Consider the following 26,030-nt stretch of genomic DNA (forward strand, 5'->3'; position numbering starts at 1 on the left):
TCTCATCGTGAAGCAAAGTTCTTAACCTGAGGTACTATTTCTGGGTTAGCCGAGTCTGTAAACTGAAGTGTCTGTAAACTGAAGCGTATGTAACCTGAGGTACCACTATATCTAAATGCAAGGATCACGGAGGGAGGGAAATCTGTGACTTCTGTGGTTAAGCACTCCAAAACATTCACAGTGCAATCCTATCCATTTAATAGAGCTTATTCCCAAGTAAATATAGATAAGATTGCAGCTGTCAAGGCCGGCATGTCCCCTTGAGCCTCTTGAGGTGAAACAGGAAGTGCCGCCCTGCTGCTGCCCTGCTGGTGGAGAAGCAATGCCAGCATCAACACTGATTTCTGGCAAGGTTGAGTGGGCAGGGTGCTCCCTGGGGTACAGCCACAAGGGCTTCTGCCAACCAAGGTGGTTGCTTTACCCCCCCTCATGGTGGGCCTGGCCTGGCAAGCCTTTGTCTTGTACTTTGCTAAACTGAGCTTCATTACAATTATCCTTGGAGCCCATATAAATGAACTTCTACTTTGTGTTATCTAATTAAAGGTAAAGGTACCCCTGCCCGTATGGGCCAGTCTTGCCAGACTCTAGGGTTGTGCGCTCATCTCACTCTATAGGCCGGGAGCCAGCGCTGTCCGCAGACACTTCCGGGTCACGTGGCCAGCGTGACAAGCTGCATCTGGCGAGCCAGCGCAGCACACGGAACGCCGTTTACCTTCCCGCTGGTAAGCGGTCCCTATTTATCTACTTGCACCCGGGGGTGCTTTCGAACTGCTAGGTTGGCAGGCGCTGGGACCAAACGACGGGAGCGCACCCCGCCGCGGGGATTCGAACCGCCGACCATACAATCGGCAAGTCCTAGGCGCTGAGGATTTACCCACAGCACCCCCCGCGTCCCCGTTATCTAATTAAGACATTGTTATTAATTTATTACATTTCTTAACTGCCCTTCACCTTAAGTTCCCAGAGTTACATCTTAAAAAAAAAGAAAAGACCATGACAGGACAATAAAAAACCATCTCAAAATACTACACCATGGAACTACTCTGTTACATTGGATAGTGGGGTCATGGGTTCAAGCCCCACATTGGGTAAAAGATTCCTGCATTGCAAGGATTGGACTAGATGACTCTTCCAACTCTACTGTTCTACGATTCTATGATTTAAGAAACACTGTCTTGCCCATTAACTATCAGTCATTGCTTCTGAAAAGGTCTGGACATTTGTTTACAGTCTGATCCTATGCATTTTTAATTGGAGGCAATCCCCATTTTGCTTAATAGGACTTGCATCCAAATAAGTGTTCACAGGATCCAGAAATCTGTCTCTGTTCTCTCAGAAGATAGAATTCTGCAGTGCTAATAAATGTTGATTGTATGGCCAGAGTTTTGTAATTTTGCTTTATATAAATTCCAGATAGTGGTAAACAATTACATTTCCCTGGTTAATAGCACCAAACAACATTCATGATATTGTTCTTTCAGGTAATATATGCATTTCAGAATTATTTAAATTGAGTTTCCCAATTGAAATCAGTTGCCTCAGTGATTTATACATTGCCATGATTTAAACCATTCCAGCCTGATCTTCTCTTGCACTCAGCAAATTGCAGTTCCTGACACCATAAAAAGGTTGAGTTTAGACTTCCAGTACATGTTGTTTTGCCTGTCTTGTTTAAAATAAACAGGTAGGCTTTTTGTTTTTGCTTAATTCTCTTTGTTTAAGCCAAAAGCTGCATACTGGTGCACATTTCCATTTTGTTTTCAAAAGTATTTTATCATTGGCCATGAGCATATTTTGCATGTCTCTCTGTTATTGAGTTCAAAGTTGGTTGAGGTTAATACACCTCCTTAGGAAAGCTCACCTAACCACTGCACCCAGACAGTCTCCCCACCCCCACAGCTTAACATGCAGTGTTTAAAATGTTTTCTGGCTTCATCTCATACCTATTACCATTTTCCTAGTAGGTGGTCCGTGCAATTCAGCTCTGTAGCTTAATGGATTTCAGCAATGCTCTTTTCATAAAACATCACTGTGAAAGCAGCAGATAGCATTAGCTCATCTGATTTATGGAATACCATGTGGTGACCTTTTGGAGGAAGGTCCCAGTTAAATTTAGTTTGCATACTAAATGCCACAGCTGTATGGAAGAATGAATGGTGAGGATGCAACCAGGTGACCTCCCCCCCCCCCCAAATTCAAAGATCAGGAAGCAAGTCAGTCATGCTCATAGGAAGAACAGAGGTGTTCCTTAATTAACTCCAATTGTAGTCTCTTATGCAGGCAGTATGCATAACCTTTGCTGGTTTGGAAAGCCTGTGTTTTGTTCACCTTGCCATACCTGCGGAATGTTAGGGTCTCTTAATGTTGGATGACATTGGCGTTGTGTGTGAGTCACCCTGTCTGTAATAATAGTTGTCAACAGCACACAGTGTCTTACATCCTCCCCTGTTAATTAGAGAAAGGTGGTTCTCCCTGCCTAACCCCAGATGTAGGAATACCAATTGTGCTTGAAGCTTTGTACTTGCTTTGTTGCAGAATTTTATCACTTAAGTATTAAAGCACTGCATTAAAATGCAGAGATTTAACTGGGAAAGGAAGGAGCAGATGGTGAGGTTTGGCTTTCTTTAAATGTTTGTAAGAAAATGATTAATTTTAATACTAATCAAAAGAAGTTATTTGGAGATTTTAGAGATTTTTCATTCTAATAGATGCATGCGCTGGTAAGAGAATGAGATACATTTTTTAACTTTCATAAAGCGATTGTGTGATCTATTCTATGCAGTTTTCATCATCTTTTCTATTGTATCCACATGTTATCAGCCAGGAATTAGATCCCACCCATTAACAAAATAGCACTGTGCGGTCGTATCCTCCCTCTTATCATATTGTTATTCCATTTCATTGGGGGAGAGCCAGAAAAATTCAATATTTTGGCCTCCAGTGAATTTTTAAGTCTGGTTATGTCTTTTCTTCCCCCTGACTGCCTTGATTAGAGGACCTCTGGGGTCGGCCAGTTATGCTAAATGTTTCCTTGTGACCTCAGGAATCCATTGCTTTTTTTTAAAGTGAAGAGCTTTAAGTAATGTTTCAAAATAGGAGCAGTGTAACATCAACAGACAAGATCCCAAATAATGTACCATATGCAACTTGCCTGTGATTTAATACAGAGGCATGCAGGAGAGGTTTGAATTGGAAAGCTGAATTATTATATTCTGTGCTCCATCAAGATTTCCTCAAAATGTCACTACAACTTCCTGTATGGGGATGTAAGTACTGATATGCACTCATATATTTCTTGATGCCTTATCTATATTTAGCAGGTCATTATTGGCCCAAATTTTTCACTCTGTGCATTGTTAGCTGGATCCAGTGTAGCCATTTCCACTACAGGCATGGCATGCTGTCACAACCCAGTTTGAGGTAGAACTGGAAAGTGAACTTGAAACAACCTTGCGCTCTCTCTCTCTCTCTCTCTCTCTCTCTGTGTGTGTGTGTGTGTGTGTGTGACAAGCTGATCAGGCTTGAGATGCACCCGGCCAGGTTTCTTTCTTTGCAAAGGGGACCACAAGGGCCGCTCACAGTGAGAAGTGAAACTACAGGGAACCAGACAGAAGACCTTTTCGGTAGTCGCCTCTACCCTGTGGACTGCCCACCTGGCAGATGTCAAAGAGTTAGACAGCTATATAGTTTTTCGTAGGCATCTGAAGGCACCCCTGTTTCAGGAAGCTTTCAGTGTTTGATGATGTTGCTGCTGCTGCTTGTTTTTCCTGTAATTTTGCTGGAAGCGGCCCAAAGTGGCCAGAGCAACCCAGTCAGATGGGCAGAGTATAATAAATTTATCATAATACTGCTGCTGCTACTAATAATAATAATACCAAGATAAACAAGCAAATCAGAAAAGTCAAAGCTTTATTTCCTAACCAAATGTGTGTTTTCTCTTGTGGAGAGGGAAAAGGGAGCCTAGAAGATGGAGTGAAGGAATTACCCTATCTAGCACACTAACCTTAATCCGTGTACATACCAAGGATTGGCGGGGTGTGTGTGAGATGCTCCCACAAATGAAAGACCTGGGCTAGGGAGCCATGTTAGAAGCAAAATAAAAGAATCCTGTGGGATTGTAAAAACAGAATTTTCTTTTGCCAATGTATTGTCTCAATACTTTCCCTTTGACAAGCACAGGAACATATGTTCTGAATGCCCAGAGTCTCCACACATTAAAATCCAGCTTGCCAGCTTGCTTGTTTGCTAGCCCAAACCTGTTGCTTCTCTTCCTAGCCCCACTGTAGTGTCCTGTGTTCAACACTACAAGTTGGTGGTTGGGGAGGCCAGTGTGGTGTAGTGGTTAAGAGCGGTAGTCTCATAATCTGGGGAACCGGGTTCGTGTCTCCGCTCCTCCACATGCAGCTGCTGGGTGACCTTGGGCCAGTCACACTTCTCTGAAGTCTCTCAGCCCCACTCACCTCACAGAGTGTTTGTTATGGGGGAGGAAGGGAAAGGAGAATGTTAGCCGCTTTGAGACTCCTGAAGGGGAGTGAAAGGCGGGATATCAAATCCAAACTCCTCTTCCTCCTCCTCTTCTTCTTCTTCTTCTTCTTCTTCTTCTTCCTCCTCCTCTCAAGCACTCCAGTTCATTTTGCATCTTTGAGAGCCTCTTCTTCTTTTAGTGACCACAGAGATTAAATTTGTGGCAGCTCAGAGATGTACCCACTGGAATAGAATTACGTACCTTATTAATGGTTATGGAAAGAAGATCGTTCTGCACCTACTTGTATGTAAAATTCTATACTGTTAAACTCTGTATGCCCTGGATAGTATTTGCACTAAATTCAAATCAGAAGCTTTGAAGCAATCAGTGAAATGAAGCTACATTTCTCTGGATGCATACAAAATTACAGTCTTTTTAAAATTCAGTTGCATTATTAGGAATTCATGGTCCAGCTATCTACAAGGGATTATTATTCTCAGCTTGCCGACATACTTATCTGTAAGAGATCTGTAGCTCCCACAACACCCTTGAAAGTACTTCATCTGTATGTTGCAGTGACACCTCTGGTCTGTTAAATTCATTTTTAGCAAGGGAGCCTTTAATCTCCATTTGCTTGCATGTGTCGCAATGTAGAAGAGGCAAAATACAGTTGCTACTTGGTTTTGCAAACAGCATTGTTAGTTTTTTAATAGTCCATCCATTTTTCCAGTGTTATTTTCCTAAAGCTGTTTTTAGTTACCCAGACCAAAATTTCATCTGAGGAGCCAGATGATGTGGCTTTTAAGCTGGCTAAATCTAAGTAAATTCCTTGTGTAGCTAAATAGCATCACAGTATTGAAACTTAATATAAATTGATTAGACAGCACATAATTCATGGCACTGTTTTCCCTAACTACTTGCTTTACAGTGTTAAAAGCAGAATCTGTTCCTTACCGTTTACATTTTTGTGACCACAGAGAGGTAGGAAAGAAACCAAATCTTATGCAAGATATAGGGTGCAAATATTGAATTTAACATATATCGTGCCTGGGTGAGGATTGAACAGGTTTATGCATTACAAGAAAACAGCCTAAAACTAATACTCAGTTTAAACCCAGGAAGGCTGAAGCAGGACTACTCCAAATGAGGAACCAGGACTTACCCAGTAGCCATTCCATGAGGTCATAGCACCCATTCTATCATACTTCCCTTATACATGTGATACCCCAGTTTGCCTTATTTTCATCCTGAAAGTTTATTCAGCACATGTTGTTGATACTTCCATATATTTTTCTGGTGCATAGGCTTGATGCTCTAGTTCTTGGCAACTTCACCAATTTCCTGCATCGTTTTGGTTTTGGATTGTGTTTTATATGCATGCTTCTTTCTGGCAACTTCTGCAGCCAAGCTGGCACAAAATGTATTGCTTTCCTTTCCATGGACCACATCAATGAGGCTGAGGGGGAGGTCTTTTCTGGGCAGCCCAGGACCTCGATACTCACTGCCCACACTTCCACCTCAGAGAGGTCACTTCAGTGCTGCAGAGATCCTTGGTTCCCAACAATGCAAGAGGGAGGAATTTTGTCATGAGGGAAGAATTGAAGCCAGCTTTCAGCACTTCTCTTGGGATTCCGTCCTGTCCTGGGGCTTTACCACATGCCTGAGAGTTGATGGCGTTCTTCAGCTTATCAAGGAGGGGGGGACATCCAGCTCTTCCAAGGCAGGCAGACTCTGGATTCTGTTGATTGCTGTGTCAAGGACCATGTTTCCCTGCAAGTACAGTTCTTGATAGTGCTCTGCACATTGCTTCATCTGCTTGCTGTGGTCTGTGATTATCCCTCCCAACAAGCTTTTCAGCAATGCAGTTTTCCTGACTGTTGATCCTTGGTCCATTTTGCGAGTGTTGCCAGTGTCAGCAGCAAGTTGAATGCTCTGACATAGCTTTAGCTAGTAGTCATGGACACATCAGTCTGGCAATCAGTGGGGTATCAGTCCTTACCTTTCTCAGTGTAGCAAGTGTCTTCTTGGGAGTCTAGAGTGTCAAGTGCTCAAAGTAGCCTTCCTTCACTCATGTCCTCCTCCATGGGGGTCCCTATTTTGAAATTGTAGGTGTTAGATATAAGCCAGCAACTGATGTTTGTGGAGTTTTCTGATGTACGTAAAGGGCCTACCTACTAAGTTACCTATTTCCGTGAGTGGCACTCTGATCCAAACAATTAAATCACTGTTTTCTCTATAAAAACAGTGAATCCTCAATTTCTGAAATATGGCAAAGAAGATCCTTTAAAGTATTGTTTAAAATGACCCTGTTATATAGGTGGATTGGTCTGTTTTGAGGCTGGGAATCAAAATAAGGCTTATCCACACTCTGCAGTTGAGCTGTAACCATAGATACGGTACAGTATACTGGTGTCGGATGAATGAATATAATCAATCTGCTGCTATAATTTATTAGCTATCTTCTCTGATCAGATAGCTGATTAATGACTAGCAAAAATGTGTGATTGCCTTCATGAGGTGGATGTTTGTTTATGGCAATGAAGATATTTAAAGTTACACAGCATGCACAAGAATGTTTCAGCTGAATCTGTTGAGGCTATATATATATATTGAGAATTGTGGTCCATGCATTCCTTTTAAAAGTGTTTAGGCCTGAATTATAATCTTGTAATAGTGTTGGTGATATCTGCTGTGTGTGTTTTTTTACTTCTGAAAGTCACCTTGCTATCTTTAGACATATATATTTGAAAGCCAGTTGATGGTGTACTCAAAATACATAACGCTGGTACAGCAAATCTTAGGCCAGGATCCATGCAACCATGATCTGTATTGGGACCTGTGCTTTTCGACTTGCTCATAAATTACGTAGAGCTAGAGGTGAGCAGTGAGGTGGTCAAGTTTGCTGATGACACCAAATTGTTTAGGGTGGTTAAAACAAAAATGCAATGCATAGCAGCTCCTAAAGGATCTCTCTAAACACTGCAAATGGGCATTAAAATGGCAGGTGCAAGTGAATGCAAACAAATGTAAATTAATGCACATTAGGGCAAAATGCTCATTTATACACATGGGGTTTGAACTGGTAGTGAATGGCTTGTATTCAAAGCAGCACTAAGGATTTCCACTTGGACAATGGAACTTTCCCCCCTCTCCTCCTCCCGTGGATGTGCCCCTAAATATGAGGGTCTGTAGGGAATGAGTTGCCTTTCACATATTTGGGGCCTAAGTTGTTTAGGGCTTTAAACACTAATGTAAGCACCTTGAATTGTGCCTGGAAACAAACTGGCAGCCACTGCAGCTGTTTTAACATGGTATTATATGATTTCTGAATAGAAGCCCAGCCAGTAATCTGGCTGTTGAATTTGGACAAGTTGAAGCATTGCAGTATTTTAATCTAGGTGCTAACAGAGTACAGTGGCCAAGTCTAAAAGTGGCCGGCCTGAATTGGAAATATGTGCTCCTGGCCACTAAGGCCACCTGATCCTTCAGTGACAACTCCCAAGGTACAGACCTGTTTTTTCCAGAAAAATGCAGCCCTGTGTGGAACAGGCTATCTTCCCACCTCCTGGAACTTGGAACTCATGACACCTCTTGCCTTTCTTCAATTCACCTTCGATTTACACACTTGAACACTAAGCAGCCCTATTCAGAAGTAAAGTTTGTGTGTTTCAATACATTATCAGGGAGTGGAGCAGAGCCTCACCAACTAGCCCGACTTTCAGTCATGTATGCTGCTTTGACCCACTCCTGGCACCAACATTAGTGGGTGATAATGCCTTTGTGTATACTTCTGAATAGGGCTTCACAGTGAGTGAAGTGAGAAATGCTGACAGAATCAAAAAGGCGTTTTCAGGTAATAAATGGGAACAATCTCCTTGTCCCCTCATGGATGAACATAGGCATCAAGTCTCAGCTTGAAGTTGGGATCTTGATCCTCAGCACCTCTATAAATACACTTCATGTATTCATGAAGCCTCCCTCGCTGCAAACGTTTATACCGAACACATAGGCATTCGACAGTGGGCAAGTCAGTGTGCGTAAAGTCAGAGGTGGGGCTCGTTGGCGCAGCCCCACTCACACCTTGAATCAGTGTATGAGAATTACTTCTGAATGGGACTAGTGTGTCCATAGCAAAAACCGCATTCTCTAAAACTGTAAAATCGAAACACTCCTGTCTTTATTAGCTAGTGCAGCAGCCAACTTTGAGTAGGAGCATGAGATAGCATCGCCAAGTAGAACTAGTATGATTATAAAGTTGAGGATATGTTTCGCCTCAAATGTGAAACATGGGGATCTAAAAAAATGAGAGAGGTGTGCTTTGTTAAGTGAAATTTTAATGTGGAGTCCATCAGTGGTTTATGTGATAGGCTGTGGTAGCTGTGTTGCTCTTCTGTTATCTCCTGTTGCTATTGCCTCCTTTGCTGACCACTGAGACTACAAGCTCTTCAGCTTTGGCTGTCTCCCTGTGTAAGAAGTGGTTTATTTCATAAATTTTATGGCATGTTGACATTTACAATACCATCCCATTCATTTTCCCAGTGTACTGTGTCCAATGGGACTTACTTCCTTGTTTGAGTGCTTAGAATAGCAGCCTTAAGAGCTGTGCTGTTGTAGTTTTGTTTCAGTCCTAGACAGAATCGTAAACACTGTTAAACTTCCATTTATATACATAGTGTTTTGTATTCTCAGGCTCTTGCAGACCAATTTGAAGACAAGAAAACATCAATTTGTGAACGTATGAAACTATTTTACAGTTGCCAAGTTCCTCCACATTGGGCTATCCAGGTACAGAATAACTGGTGCATAATGTTTTAGTTAGAATTCACATTACATTTGATTTTTAAGCATTTCATTTTTGAAATGTCCCAGCTGAGATATTGCACTGGGGAAATGATTGCTTGTTTTGTTAACATGAAGAATGTTACAGATTTCTCTCCGTTTTAAATATATTTCCCCCAGCTTTTGATTTCTCCTCCAGTATTAAATTGTTTGTTAACCGTCTCTTCTCCCTCCCCAAACAAACATAATGATTTAGCTTAAAGAATAATACTTTCACAAATGTTCAATAAGTCATGATCCAGGAAAGAAATTAAGCTGTGTCCCCACCCCACTTTTAAACTGTCTTAACATATTATCAGTGGGGACACACATAACCACAAATTTAGAGCTTTAAAATCCAGCTTAATAGTTAAGATACTGTGGTCAAGAGACTTCTTTCAACTTCTAACTTAGATTTGCAATCTGTTTGTATTTCTCTGACACAGCAGAAACCATTTTAACATTTTCCCCTAGGATTTTCCCCCTTTTAAATTTTTTTTAACCTTCCAGTTCACAAAAAACCCAGTGTGGTTTTAATTTCTAGCTTTTCTGGCCAAACCAATATTCCGAGTCCTACTGAGAGGTATATTGGTGATTTATTATTTACAGTGGTTGCAATATTTTCCTAAGTAGCACTGCCCATTTCATACATTTCTCCCATACTTAACCTAAGAACTATTGCATTTAAATCATACATATGTCAGGAATCGTAATTCCTCCAGCCTGGCCTTCTGTAGAATGCAAGGTCACCTGAGGCCACAAGCTGCTTTCCTCTCTTTCACTCCCAGAAACCCGTGTAAAAGGAAACGGGAAGAGACTTGTGATGCATTTGTCATCAGTTCACTCTTAGGGGCTCTTTGGCTGCATTCCAACATCTCACCCATTCTTTTGTTTGTTTCTATCTCCCTGAATCCTATCTTGTCAGCCTGCCTGTTTCCTATGCCTCCCATCATCCCTGACAGTTGGCCATGCTGGCTGCAGCAGATGGGAGTTGTAGCCCACATCTGGTAGCTCCATCATCCCTGACCACTGGTCCTGCTAGCTAGGGATGATGGGCGTTGTAGTCCAAAAACAGCTGGAGACCAAAGTTTGGGAAACCCAGGTCTAGAGAAATACTGTAGAGGGGAGGGAGTGCTGGCTGTGTTTATTTAGTTCTTAGTGAATTAAGATTGTAAAACCTATGCCTAATCTCTGCTTGTGTTGATTTTAAAAGATTATCAGTGCTAACTCAGTAGATTTTTAAGCTTGATTTCTTTAGCTATCATATATTAAAGACTTATTTTTTAGAATTCCCATGCCCTTCTAAGCTCAACTTGAAACACTTTAAATTGTTTTCCACCTTATATATATTCTGCTAAATGGTTTTCTAGGGGGAAATTCTGGATTTGAATTTTTCAATATCTTCCTTTGCAGCGGCAGCTTGCAAGCTTACTATTTGACCTTGGATGTACCAGTTCAGCTCTGCAGATCTTTGAAAAGCTTGAAATGTGGGAGGATGTAGTTATCTGCTATGAAAGAGCAGGACAGCATGGAAAGGTAGAGTACATCTACTTATTTTCACTGTGTTTATACATAATGTACCCCAGAGTTGCATACATGCACAAGTACATGTACACCAGCGCCCTGCAGGAAGCAACTTCCTTTCACTGGAACATATGGTAAGGGTCATTATGAGAAGGAAAACTGCTTCCCATAAATTTTTATAAAATTATTCAGAACAGTATTTATGTACTACTACAAAGACTAATGTGATGGACTTGCATGAAAGGTCTTCCCTAGAATCCCAGAATTGAAAAGTACCAGAAGATCATGGAGTGCAACTACTAAGTTGAGCCAAGATCTGTACCACAGTGTTCTTGTAAACAGAGAGCAGGAGTGAATGAGTGGGAGGCAGTTCCAGATAGCTGAAGCAAATGAGCCAGGTCGGATGATATTTGTCATTGCGAAAACTCATTGTAAAAACTCTACAAAATGACAGAGAGGCGAAGGACTTCCTTCTGGTCTCTCTGATTAGAGGTTTGGGGGCGCCTGACTTTCTTGCCTGTGACCTTCTTTCTCTCATGCTTTCCTCTCCTCTTCCTTCCTCCCATGGTCCCAGGGCTACCGTTAAGATCCTCCTTAGAAATTGAAAGAGTGCTTAGTACCAAAGAGTGCTTAGTACATCCATGTCTTCCCACTTCTGCAAGTATCCCCTTCCCACAGGGTCAGGTCTGGCATACAAAAGGAACTGGCTGAGGCGGCAAGGCTAATCTAACCTCCAACAACACAAGAATTGCCTATGAAAACAACAGAATGAGGTGGCAGAGAACTGAGGTGAAGAACTGAACAGGCTGTTCCATTTCAGACCACCACTGGTAGAGAGTAAAAAAAAAAAAAAAATCCATGCCAGTAATAAATTAGCACAAAGGGAGGGGGCTGTATTGCAATATGTCCCCTTCATGTATTTGTTGGCACCTTACATAGAAGAGCGTTTTTAAAAATGGCACCCCCAAGGGCTAGTTCATTCTTCCACCTCAGAATTCTGCAACCTCAATCTTGATGTCTACATCAGCCGTTTGTTCATAGAAAAAGACAAATGGGGAAATGCTGAAGGGAAAGAGAGGGGGGAAGATTGGCGATAAGAGTGGAAATGAAGTAGAGATCTTGCGCCTACAGGAATCTGCAGGGTTGGCGCAGGTTTGAAGCGTGCCTTGAAGCAGTCTCCTGGGCAGAAGGCTGAACGAAGTGGGAACTGAAAGGTGCCCTGTTATAGGAACGGGATTGCCTAATGGTTGTGACAGGACTGGGGTGCAAGGGTCATTGCATGGCAAAGAATACCAGTAGTATGATGTCATTAAACATCACAGTATGAATTCCCCACCAATTTGGGTCTGGGAGATCACAAAGGATCTCTGACCAATCAGAACTTGCAGCCAGATGAATGAGGTGTGGGGAAAGGAAAAGGCATTTCCCAGGCGATTTAGGAATGATCCACTTACCCCACTGGAAGATGCTTGCTAAAGGGATACCTTACCATCATTGCCTTAGTGCTTAATTAGTGCTAAATAAGGGCATCTGTCTGCACTAGATATGACAGAGGGACTAATTAAGCTTGGACATATCGTCATTATGCACAGGTGTTATGGTGCGGAAATTTTCCTGCACATCAACTACTATGGAGAGGTTATTTGGTAGGAATCACTAGAACTTCTCCTGATAGAAATATACTTAGCTTGAACGGCCACAGCTTCCTCTAATTGATTTGCAGTGGTGTTTCACTTGTTGTTCGCAACAGAGCCAAAACAGACAAATAATTCTGGGATGCATGCAGAGTTCCGATTGAACCAAGCTTTCCTGTAACAAAGTTGTCTCTAATGCAGGAATTCCACAAACCTTGAGTATGCACAGTGGCCCGCTAGCTTCTTAAGCACAATGTTTCTCTCACTGCCACTTTCCAACCAGCTAGTCTATACTGTGTTGAGTGGCACTTAGGGAATCTTGGAAACCCACTATGTTGCATTCTTAGTCTCTGGATTTTCTGTATGGGGGCAAAGAAGTCTGGGGAAACATAACCTTAAAATTTATAGTTACAGGTAGGTAGCTGTGTTGGTCTGCTGTAGTCGAAACAAAATAAAAAAAATCCTTCCAGTAGCACCTTAGAGACCAACTACCTGACATTCAGAAGACATCTTAAGGCAGCCCTGTTCAGGGAAGTTTTAAATGTGTGATATTTTAGTGTATTTTTGGTTTCTATGGAAGCCGCCCAGAGTGGCTGGGGAAACCCAGCCAGATGGGCGGGGTACAAATAAATTATTATTATTATTATTATTATTATTATTATTATTATTATTATTATTGGTATGAGTTTTCGTGTGCATGCACACTTCTTCAGATACACACAGAAGCTCATACCAATAACAAACTTAGTTGGTCTCTAAGGTGCTACTGGAAGGATTTGTTTTATTTTGCTTAAAATTTATGTTGATGTTGTTGCATGGATTTTAGCTCATCTCTCTCTCTCTCTCTCTACACACACACACACACACCACATATGAGGAGGGGGTTGTCCATGAATTTTGGCCCAGAAATAGCAATCCTGCTCTGTAAAACATCACAGAAAAGCGTTTCTTAGTGTGAATTCCAAAAAAAGGCATGAGCTTGGAAACCAGACAGGATGTTCTGGGGAAACCATCCAGTGTCTACATTTATTAATTGCCATCTGTATCCACATATTTGCTTCCCTAACAGCTGGATATGTAGACTGACTAGTGTGTATTTTAATTTTTCAGACATTGGGTTTCTCAGACATCTTGTTGGTTCTGTGTCTTGACAAATGTCCAGTATACCCAGCATACTGTGTCTAGTGTTTGCAATTTCTGATGCTCTAGAGAGCTGGGGTGTGTGGGTGTGTGGAGGGTCATTCTTTTATAAGCTAATACAGTAATTACATATTTTCATGAATTTCCTTACATCTTGTGTCACAAAGGCAATAGCAGTTCTTCAACAAAACTATTTAAAAAGAAGTTATACTTGCAGAGACTAGAACATTAGACACTGTTGTGATTTTCATTTTTCAGAAATACATATTCCACTATCTTCACTTCAACTTCCCCTGGCCATAGATATTTAGTTGCATAGGTGCAGAGGCTGCAGTTAAACAATAGATTGAAGGATTTTGGATGGAAATCTCTAACAGTGCAATCCTAACCCTATATACTCAGAAATACCCTACTGGATTCAATGGGGCTTACTCCCAGGTAAATGGTATTAGGATTGCAGCCCAAACTGCAAAAATATAAATAATGACTAATATAAATAATGTGGAACTTCTCCCATGCTTTGCATACTATTCTGAGTAATTATCTAAATCTGGTAATTACAAAATGAACAAGTATGTGTCTTGGTACCAAATTCTGTTGGGCTCCTTGCTTGTGCCAGAACAATATGAGAATCCTATCAAGAATAAAAGTTTAGGCCAATATTTTCCATTTGTGTCAAGAGATAGGAAAACAGTATTTAGAGAGTGGATAAGGAAGGCATCTGGATTAAAGTATTTCATAATTGGCAATTGCGTAATTTTTGAAAATACTTTCAACTAATTCTGGGATAAGACTTTAGAATACTGGAAACAAGGCTTCAAGTTCTGTGTGAAACACAACTGGGAGCTCTTAATCTGTAAGCTTTAATTTGTGCTTAGAGGGACACGGGTGGAGCTGTGGTCTAAACCACAGAGACTAGGGCTTGCCGATCAGAAGGTCGGTGGTTCGAATCCCCACAACGGGGTGAGCTCCCGTTGCTTGGTCCCAGCTCCTGCCCACCTAGCAGTTCAAAAGCACGTCAAAGTGCAAGTAGATAAGCTGTACACTGGCTTCCTCGGCCAATAAAGCAAGATGAGCGCCGCAACCCCAGAGTCGTCCGCGACGGGACCTAATGGTCAGGGGTCCTTTTACCTTTAATTTGTAAATCAGAAGAACTTTTTGAAATGAAGAGCTTCTGTTAAAGTTCATTATTTTCCTTTTAAAAATCAAACAGATAGCTATCACCATTACGTAAAGTTGTGATTCTTCTATAAATTGTTTTTTCAGTGGTCAGAGTAGTATTTTATTTTGTTTTTATTTGTTTTATTTATTAGTCACTTCTTTCAAAAAATGAACTCAAACCAACTTATAAAAACAACTTTCTATAAAAAGCAGCATGTCACTAAGCAGAAAAAAACAAGAGGGAAATATTTGGATATGATCAGTACATGACCAGGGGAGGATTCCAGCATTGTTTCCTTGGAATAATTTGGTGGCCAGGAGATTACAAAAAGTCAGGAATGTAGACCTAGTAGGCAACTTGCATTTATTACTGATACTGTATGGTAGTGAGAAGGTACTTTGGGATCTGCTGGTGGACCTCTGGGTGATTTGCAGTAGATCAGCAAGGGTTTCTGACTTCCAATGATTTAATAATAGCAACAGCAAAATTACTTTTTCCAAGTAAATTAGTCTGCTGAAATGAAGAAAGCTAAGCAGGAGTGGGCTTTTGTGTGAGAGGTCTCTGAGTTCAGCTCAGATCTGGTAACTGAAAACAATGGTGTCTGGAGCTGCACAGCAACCATCCAGTTAACATTCCTCAAAAGTAGATATTTATGATCAACCATGACATGGGTGTTAAAATCTTTTAGGAGCTGTCTCCTAATTGCTTCTCACAAGGAGGCATTAATTATTTCCTGGACTCTGCTTGTCATTCTAGTGCTGCTGAATATTAGAAGACAAAAAGGGCAAGGGTTATGCAAATGAGTGATAGCCTCACCCCACCAAGAGCTCGTCCACATCACCAGGCCTCCACGAGTGGAACTTGTTAAATAAAACAGGGCAAAACAACAGCAGAATTAGTGGCATACGAGTTTAGGTGGATATGAGCAACTTTATCCCCCAAATGCCTAGGAAATAAGTTGCAACAGACTACTGGGAGACTTCTTTACATCACTCTGCAGACCAAGCTAGAGAAGACCTTGAATAGTTTGGGGGGGGGGACTCCATTGGACACCACTGAGTAGATACAATGGTGGCAAAGTAGTATTGTCACCTTGAGGTCATCACTACCACAGAGTAGGCTTGAAAATTAGGTCTTGTGTTTGCTTGGCTTACCTCAGTCTTGCACCATCTTTTGCTTGGAGTTGCCAGGGTTTGAAGCATATCACTGAACTGTACCCCTCCACTTCAGATAGGAAAAAGAATTCACTACAGATTTAGTCCAGGCCTGCTCAGAGGTACAATTTTGTGAACTAGAATGTTTAATATTACTGAATGGCTGGCCTGCATATCTAGCATACAGTACTAGGCACTACCACTCAGTGACCTGGATTTGAGAGAGTCTTATGCAAGGATGAGGAAAAGGAGCAGGTCGCTGTGCACTTTTCACCTCAGAGATGTTTATTCACACTGTAGACTGTTGCTCCAAAGAGAGGGGGGAAGAAAGAATTGCCTGGGTCTTTAACTGCCTCACCATGGCTGCTCTCTTAACTCAAGCTGTTTCTTGTTCCTTTAGAAAACTTATTGTGCAGCCTTAATAATTCTCGACAAGCAGGTTTTGCAGCAATCATGCCATTTTCACCTTTGATTTGATTCAGTCTTGTATTTTTCTTGCAAACGTAACAAGTCTTCTCCCCCCCCCATGTGCATTGCTCTTGGTTGCAAAATATGTTTCAGAATGGACACAGTTCTAAAACCAACTCCCTAATGACAACAAATATTGCTTGAATTCAGTAGAACTTATAGGGAAGCAGGATATAGGCCCAGGTGCCAAATTGTATAGCAGAGATTTTCAACCTTTTTGAGTCCGCTGCTCCCTTCAACATTTACATTCTTTCTGCGGCACCCCTGTGGGGCTCAGGAGCCCAGTTGTGTCACCCCTTGCCTGCAAAGCTGGCAACCCCTCACCCCTTTTCGAAAACCCTCCCTTGTGGAATATCCCCTCAGCCTCCTCTACCCTCTTCTTGGGAGGCCTCTGGGAAGCAGCTGCTACTGCTTCAGTCTCTGAGCTTCCCCCCTCACCCTCCGCCCTAAAGAGAGCTGCCTCCAAGAGGCACCATTCGCCTGTGGAGCTTATAGCCAGGGCTGCAGCACTAAATGGCTGTGCAAACCTTGGGGAGGCAGAGACGCAAGAGGGCAGCAGAGGAGGAAGGGAAGGGAAGAGGGCCAGAGGCCAGTGTTGCCCGCAACACCCCTGAACATCATTCAAGGCACCCCAGGGTGCCATGGCACATTGGTTGACAACCCCTGTTGTACAGCATTCTGGATCAGAGGCGTGAGGAGTGGTCAGTGCCTTGGGGAACCCAAGTCAGCCTGCCCAGGGGCCCTCAAAATCTGAAGCCAGAAAGAGTATTGTGCATGCTGACATTTCTGGCTTGTAGAAAATGAAAACAAAACATGCACCTGTCCAATATAATTACAGCCATTTCTGGACTTCTGAAAGACTACTTTCTACCTCACACATCTGGCAGCTAACCAAGGCGAACCAACTGATCCTCTCTCTGAAAGCGGTGCTAAAAATGGTGCTTTCTTTCCATAGGCAGAAGAAATTTTGAGGCGGGAGGTAGAGAAGAAAGAAACACCAAGTTTATATTGCTTGCTTGGGGATGTCCTTAAAGACCATTCTTACTATGACAAAGCTTGGGAATTGTCAAAGCACCGCAGTGCCCGGGCTCAGCGCTCCAAAGGCCTTCTCCACCTTCGCAACAGGAACTTCAAGGAATGTATAGAGTGCTTTGAGCAATCCGTGAAGATTAACCCCATGCAGGTAAGACAATAAGAACTTTTTACAATATATTTGTGTGCTGGCTTCTGAAGAATTACACAACTTTTAGAAGACATCTGAAGGCAGCCCTCTTCTCAACGCTTTGTTTTTAGATATGCTGTAAGGCGCCCAGTGTGGCTGGGGAAACCCAACCAGATGGCGGGGTAATAATAATAATAATGGTGTGTGTCTTAAGTGTCACATCTCCTGCCATATATATCCTTTTAAAGTCCTAAAAGCCTTAGGACATGGTTACCTAAAAGACTTCCTTCTCCAATATGTACTTACCTAAACCTTAAAATCCTCTTCAGATACCCTGTTCTAGTTGGGCCCACCAAATGAAGCGAGGTGGGCATCCACCAGGGATAGGACCTTTTCAGTAGTAGCACCCTGGATATGGAATAGCCTTCCCAGGGAGGATTGTCTGTCACCGTATTTGTGGCTTTCTTTAGATGACTTTGGTAACCTGGCACTCTGTTTTTAACGCTCTGTTGTGTTTGAATAAGTTTCTTTCTTTCTTTCTTTCTTTCTCTATTTATTTAACAAAATTTATATATCACTTGATTGTCAGAACACCTTTAAGTGGCTTACAAAAATATAAAAAGAAACATTAAAATTGTCAATAAAAAGCAGTTAAAAACAGGTATTTAAAATTTTCAGAAGATTATTAAAATCACCAGTAGCTAAAAAGATTAATGGTTCTATGGTTTGCTTTGTATTTTGGTTATTTTGGACTTCTTTATTTAAACCACCCACAGAACTTCATGGCAGAAGTCATAAAATATAGTTTGTTGGAGCAAAGCAAACCGCAGTCTCTGGTCTGGATGTAATGCTGAGCTATGGATCCTGATTTGTTTCCTCCACATGCTAGTGGGGAGGAGACAGACAGCCCAGCTTGGCACTTCATAGTAAACCATTAACTGTGGTTTACTGTGACGTGTGAGCTGGGCCCGTTATGTAAGCTGATTCATTCAAAGCTACGTAAAGAGCAGTTGGTAACTAATAAAAATATTTTCCATGACTTTGAAGAAGTAGTGGTCTAATCATGAATTTATTTTTTTCAAGTACAGTATAGGCAAAACGTTTCATTCAGATATTCTCATTTGTGCAGCTGCCACCACCTAGTTTTCAGAGATCCCTGCCCCTTTTCATAGCAGCTTCCCATACCCACATCAGAGGCCTTCCCTGTTACTGGGTTATCTCAGTCGGTAGAGAGTGAGACTCTTAATCTCAGGGTCATGGGTATGAGCCACATATTTGACAAAAGATTCCTGCATTGCAGGGGGTTGGAGTAGATGACCCTTGTAGGTCCTTCTATCTCTATGATTCAGTCCTCTGGGAGAGGCTTCTTAGGCAGCTATATTAGGAAGGATTGGGTAGGAAATCCATGCTGTGCAAACAGCCTTACATAATATTTTCATGCAACCCATGTTTGCACGTTTCTGCTGTTGGGGAAACCACTATTATGATGCATTGAAGGTCAGCAACTGAAAATTTGAGTTTGAAATCTACTTAATTAGACCCTAAACTAAAGGTTGAGGTGAAAAGGAGTGGCTGGGTTAAATGAGACATCTATCATCACATTTGGGCCAATTCACTGCAAGTAGGCCGCTATCAAGTATTATGTTGCTGCTGTTTTGATGTTTGACTGTGCAATTGTTGCATTTTAAAGTGACTTTTTTTGTATTAATGCACCATTCACTGCTATGGGTCACTCTTTGATCAAAAAGTGGTATATAAATAAGCTATAATATAAAACAATTAATATTTCCACTTCCTTTGGGCATTTGTAATAAATGTGCTTAGTCTAGGCTCCATCATTATTTATTACATCCATTCATCATTTATTTTACATGAAAATGTGTCAAAGTGACTTAACAATGTAATAATAAAAACAACAAGCTATATTAAAACCAAACACAAGAACAAGAATAAAACCACAAACTGCCTTTGTAAGGCTCCTTTTTTTTTTAACGTGAGATGCATGTGCCAACATTTGCTTTGTTCTTGAGTGTAGTTCCAAAGTTAACACTTCAATCAAAGCAGCAGTTTCAAAAGCAGAATTAATTCTGACCTTTTTTTTCACACATCTGCATGTTGTAAGCTTGAATTATTTCACTTACATGATAAAGAGTTATTTGAAGAACTAGTGACATTAACCCATTTAAGAGGTGTGATTCTAGTTTGTGTTAGCAAACTGCTTAGGCAGTGAAGAAGCAATATACTCTTGAACCATACATAGAATATGGTATCTTAAACATGAAATCCAAATAGAAATTCATAGTGTCCGTACCAATGTGGCAAGTAGTGGCCACAAGGATGCAAGGCATACCAAAACCAATCAAGAGATTGACAAAACGAGGCTACTAATTAGTACTTTTTCTCTGCAATCAGTAGTGCAAATATATAAGCCACTTTGGGGGGGTGTTTAAGGTAGGAAGCTTGTTCCAGGTGAAAATTTCCCTTGAAATGTTTCTCATGCTGTATTCCCTCTTGTTTGCAACTGCGGTTCAGGGAAATAGTTTGCTACCAGAAACATCCCCCTGCATTTAGTGATTATTCAGAGCCTCAGGGTTTGGGGGGTTTTTTTTGCAGTTGTGAGTGATTTGCCAGATCCCATTCCAACCAACATAATTGCCTACGGAAGTCATGGTTTCTCTCACTCCAGCTTTTCTTTGCAATTATTTCACTGTTGGGCCCTCTAAAGGCCTCCATCTCCTACAAAGATGACTTAAACATACTTCCTGCAATTCAGTGGCAGTACCCTTTCTTCCTCGGAAAAATGTGTCTCTATAGAATCATTCCAGTGCTGCCTCTAATTAGACAGAGGCACACACAAACACACAGGCCTCCTTTTGGCAGGAAAAAACCCAAATACTGCTTTATCTGGACTTTCAAATTTTAACAGCCTGATTCATTCAAAGCTACGTAAAGAGCTTCTGTATTTCATCATTGATACCGTTGAAAAATAGCTCTCTTCTGGCCTATGCAAAGATGCAGGCGCAGCCTAGCATATGACGCTGTAGGCCCAGCTTACGAGTGGCACTGTTTTAGAGAGAAGCTGGGAAACTATAATTTAAGAAACCGAGAGAGGCTGGTGCAGGAGGGGAAGAGGGACTAGGAACTTGTAACCCAGCACACAAAATTTGGTTTGTTGGACCAGGTGAGCTGTGTCAGAAAGAGACTCTTTTGAAAGCAGAATGTGAGTTTTAGTAATTATTTCCCCTCAGGGACACCTGCTCTTCTTTTAAAAATCAATTTAATATAGTTTTATTATCTCTATGTGACAAAGTATTAATAATGAAACGATGCAGGGCATTATGGTGGGCTGGCAGTGGCAAAATGCTATTTCCGCACTGAACAATTAATGAATTTACAGAGTTAGTCAATGAATTTTACATAAATATGTCATTTACAAGATTTTTGTTGGAACTTATTCTTGGTTAGTTTTGCCACTACATCCTGCTCCTTCAGTTTCCACAACAATCACATTTACAAGAAGAATGTATTATACAAATTGGTGTCTCTGTGGATACATCTGCTTCTTCTCAGGGGCTATTTGCATCATCACAGCTGCATCCCCTTATTGCCCATTCTGATGGTGGCATCACAGCCAAGAAGTGGCTGCTGTATCTTTGTCGAGTGCCCAACCTGCAGATTGACTCTTGAAGCTCCATCAGACCTATGGCTTTACTTAGATAACATACCTTGGGGTAACTCCAAGAAAAGTGATGTGGCCTTTTGCACAATAAAACATAACCAGTTTTCCAGGCAAACACTGCAATTGTTGTTTTGTTTTTGTATGACCTTTCAGTTAGGTGTGTGGTTTTCCTTGGGCTGTGCCTACTTAGCTTTGGAAGATTATGAAGGTGCTGCCAGAGCATTTCAGCGCTGTGTGATATTGGAACCTGACGTAAGTACAATAGGTTTAAAACATTGGTGTTGCTTTGATTCTGTTTAACAGTATTTTTTTAATCACTTTTCTGGGCAAGCCCATCCAATGTAAGTTGAATAATAAACAGACTGATCAATAAGCAAGCCAGTAAAAACAAAATAAAACTATATAATCTAGCCTGTAAAACAATATCACACCTGGAAGGCTAATATAAAAATATACATTTTCAGTGCCTTCTGAAATCCATGCATCATGTTTACCCTAATACAGATCTGATGGGAAAGAATTGCAAAGCCATGGAGCCACCACAGAAAAAGACCATTCCCTTTCGGCTTTCTGTCACGGGAGGAGGATACTTAAGGAAGGAGTTAGTGCTCTTAGAGTGTGGGCCAGCAGTCCAACAAATTGCTTTAACCCAGGAAAGCATTTGATTAAAAAGATATTGGTTATCATTGTCATGCTTTCGTAGACTACGTTTTAAGCTTGTTTATTTAAAAATATTTTTATCTATGAGACGGCAACTACAACAATCCATTGCTGAGTTGGGTGTAGCTGCCACAACATGCAGGGATTGTCAGAGCAGCACAGAGCCCTGTTTCATTCCTCCTCTTCTCTTCCCCTGACTGTAACCATAGTTTAGTGTTACAAGAACAAGACAAAGCAAGCCTCTGCTCAATTCTTCTCACCCAGTGCAGCTGTGAAGAGGAGTTCCAAAGTCTTTCCTTGTGTTTTAGATTAACTATAGCTTGCCAAGCTGTGATTCATTTTAACTATGTCTTCTTGAAATGAGACAAGGGCAATTGCTGGAAACTACAAGAGGGGAGTGCGCTCTTGGTCGCCTGTTCTGCTTGCTGGTTTCTCACAGGCACCTGGTTGGCCACACTGAGAACAGGTTGCTGGACTAGATGGGCCATTGACGTGACCCAACAGGCTATTCTTATGTTCTTATGGTTCAGGTATAACACTAAACTGGTTAATCTAAAATAGAAGTTAAGGTTTCCAGCCTCCTCACAGCTGGTGGGTTGGTGGAGGGAGGACACAAAACCCATGGCTTGCTGTGGTTTCTCCTCATTAATGTTAAACTGGGCAAAATCAGTAATTCAACATTGGAGCATTACCCCTAATGAAATTATAATCATTCTCAGTCTGAGAAAGTGTGTCAGGTCTAGGGCTGGGCGATATCAGCTTTTCAACGTTGCAGTGTATCACCAGCTAAACATCGCAGTTTAGCGATATACTGCGATGTTGAAAAAACAAGATGCATTGGCCTCTGCCTGGGAGATACTGGGTGAAACTGCTCCAGCTCTCACCTCAAGAGCTGAGGCGGTTTCACCCAGGCTTACAGGCTGGGACAATGCAGCTTGTTTGCCCCGCTCAGCTGGGGGAAGGGAACACTCCCCCCACCCCCAGTGGAGCAGTGGGGCTCCTTTAACTGCTTGCTGCGAGGAGGGGCAACACTCCTCAGTTGAGCAGTTTAAAGATGCAGAGAGAGGAACAAGCTGTATCAGCAAGGCACTTTTTTCTCCCTCTCCATCGTATGAGGGCAGAGTGGGATGGCGATTTCACTCAGTGATATATCTGTCCCTCTGCCAGCAGCACCCACTGGAGGAAGGAACTACTGACTTCCTCCAGCGGGTGCTGCTAGTGGAGGGACTCAGGAGCGGTGGCGGTTTCGCCAGTGATATACCACTGAGTGAAACTAACATCACATTCTGCTCCTCATATCAGTCCTGGGTGATACATAGATATATCGCCCAGGCCTAGTCAGGTCTGTGCTCTTCTATTATCTCCCAAATTCTCAGACTATTTTTATGGTTATTGTTCAATGTCCTGTCAAAATAATACCGCCTGGTATGCCACTGTTTCTACTGTTACACTAATTTTATACTGCAACAACCTAAAAAAAATTATTAAATATGGGCACTATCCTAAATCTTGCCATACTCCTAATGGCTATGAATCAAGCAAAGGTAAGCCCTTGAGTGGCATATGCTTTAAAATTCTCTCAAAATTAGCAGGTCTTTAAAATGTCTAACTCCGGCTCGATTATGCCTATTGATTGGTGCTATAATTTAACAGTCAAATTTATGAATGTCAAATACGTTGAGACACAAATCAGTGTTTTCTGATAACACAAATTCAGTGTGCTCAGTGTTTAAATAGGTATCCTTACTCCTGTATGTTTGCTCTCTACTTCAAGCATTTGTTTTCCCCACAGAATGCCGAGGCTTGGAACAATTTATCAACTGCATATATCAGATTAAAACAGAAGTAAGTACATCAAAGGGATTAGTAACTGCTGCTTCCAAAGTAAACAGTGCTGGTTTCCTCCCTCTCCAGCTTTCCCCCCAATTCCTCCCAGCTCCTGGGCATGCTTCCCTCGTGATCTACTTTATGATCACCTTAGGACAAGTCTCCCACCACGAGGTAGAGATATCATTGAAAAGCCTTTGAAAAGGAAAAGCAACTGTTTAGATTCCTCCCCAAACTGGGTGTCGCAATGTAGAATTTATTGCACAGGATACTGTTAATTACAAGTGCTGTACTGACTTCATCGTGCAAGGGAGGCCCTGCTCTGCATCCTGACCCTTTATACAAAAGAGCCCTGCGGAATCAAATGCCCACGCTTTTCTGTATTGTGGACCCCCACGCTACAGAGTGTTGTATCTATGGGGTGCATATCCCCTCCCACCGACCCACCTGGCTTTTCCAAAAAGCATTTCAGTATTCTTAATAACTGTAATGTCATTAACTGTGGAATTTTTAGCTGGCTGTTTTTATTACTTGTTAGTTGCAGTGTTTATTGTGAATTCTGCTTTTGGTCAGTTTCAGGTGGCGTGCAAATGGCAGAGAATGGGGCATATAAATATTTATGTACATAACTGCATTCTTACTTTAAAAAAAAAGCAAGCTGGCATCTAAATCTGATTTCAGTCCCTTTGGAAAAAATATATAGCTAAGGATGCCTATTGTAGTCACATAATCAAGGGGGAAGTTGGCAGTTTTAGTACTAGCCTCATGGTAGCAGATGGTATCAACGTGCATAATAAGCCACTTGTTTTCTGCTCCCTAGAAGAAGCCATTAATAAATCTTGTGAAGGGACCCGATTTCTTAGTTCTGTATGCTTGCTCAGTTTATGTAATGATGTCTGGAGTAGATACCTTTTTGATAATGCAGTTCTTTCAGAAGTTTGGTATCATAAGTAAGTTGTCAAGATAATTTTTTGGTTGCTCAGGCTGTGTCCCATTAATCATCTACCAAAAAGAATGCAACTTAAAAAGGCAAGGGAGAAAAATGAGAGTTAAAAAAAATAATGCTTGATTCCTCTCCCACCTCACCCCCCTTGCATCACTGTGAACAATTTATCTGCTTTCTGGAAGCAAACTGAAAATGAGAAAATGAACAGGGAGTTCACAAAGTTGTGGACACAGGAAACAAATTGCCAAGAAAGTGCATTGAACCAAAAGCCATAAATAAGTTCAAGAGGCGCTTAGACATATTTATGGAACATACAGACTGAAAGATGCAGTTGCTACGGAGACTGCAAGGAACCAAAAAAATAGATGTAAAGAGATACAAATGTTTGTTCAAGTGTCCTTTTCAGACAAATGTCCTTTTCAGCAACTTTCAGAGTATGTAGAAGTATCCCCGAGAAACTTTATAGCCAATTACCTAAATGAAGAAAATCAGACTAGAACATTTATCAGACTAGAACTTCTTAATCTCTCTGTGGAGGCTACATAGGTTTCTAAGGTGGCTCATTTTTAAGTCAGCAAGTAAATGTTATTTTCTCCAGAGAGTGATTAATCTGATCCCTTTGTTTTCCCATTCACATGTCATGGTGCAATTTCTGGACTCTTTATGTACCTGTATTGTTCCCTTAACTGGAATGACATCCCCATCTTGTTTCTCTTATCTCTTTTCATAAATTAGCTCACAGAGCAAGAGCTGTGGTGAAATTTCACCTGGCAGAGATTTGCACAAAAAATGGTGTTCCATATTTAACGCTTGATCAGTTTCTGTCATTGAAAGCTACTATTTAATTTATCATCCCCTCAACAAAATCAAGATGACTTGCCATTTAATCAAGACTTACAAAATACAGTGTAAGAAGTAAGAGGGGAACTGTCTAGGCCAGGGGTAGGCAACCTAAGGCCCGGGGCCTGGATCCGGCCCAATCGCCTTCTCAGTCCAGCCCACGGACAGTCCTGGAATCAGCGTGTTTTTACACAAGTAGAATGTGTCCTTTTATTTAAAATGCATCTCTGGGTTGTTTGTGGGGCCTGCCTGGTGTTTTTACACAAGTAGAATGTGTGCTTTTATTTAAAATGCATCTCTGGGTTATTTGTGGGGCATAGGAATTCGTTCATATTTTTTTTCAAAATATAGTCCGGCCCACCACATGGTCTGAGGGATGGTGGACCAGCCCATGGCTGGAAAAGGTTGCTGACCCCTGGTCTATGCCAATTGGATTAAAATAACATGGATAATTTTTAACATTCTAACAGCGCAGTTAAGAATAGTAGGTGGCAAATAGCAAATCTGTGAGTACTATAGTTTAACAATGTCAAAAGCTTTTGTTTTTCATC

The 26,030-nt window shown here is 41.5% G+C and overlaps 1 protein-coding gene across 1 annotated transcript in view; it reads left to right on the plus strand.

Moving 5' to 3' along the window:
* The window catches only part of TTC27 (tetratricopeptide repeat domain 27), an 83,798-nt gene that overhangs the window by 39,074 nt on the left and 18,694 nt on the right, over positions 1–26,030 (plus strand). Inside the window, exons 11-15 of the mRNA XM_053382819.1 lie at positions 9,155–9,250; positions 10,697–10,819; positions 17,321–17,548; positions 21,360–21,458; positions 23,659–23,711. Coding sequence (XP_053238794.1) covers positions 9,155–9,250; positions 10,697–10,819; positions 17,321–17,548; positions 21,360–21,458; positions 23,659–23,711 — 599 coding nt within the window. The remainder of the gene's footprint in view (positions 1–9,154; positions 9,251–10,696; positions 10,820–17,320; positions 17,549–21,359; positions 21,459–23,658; positions 23,712–26,030) is intronic.

This window comes from Podarcis raffonei, chromosome 3 (genome assembly GCF_027172205.1).
Source record: "Podarcis raffonei isolate rPodRaf1 chromosome 3, rPodRaf1.pri, whole genome shotgun sequence".
In the NCBI taxonomy this organism is placed as follows: Eukaryota; Metazoa; Chordata; class Lepidosauria; order Squamata; family Lacertidae; genus Podarcis; species Podarcis raffonei.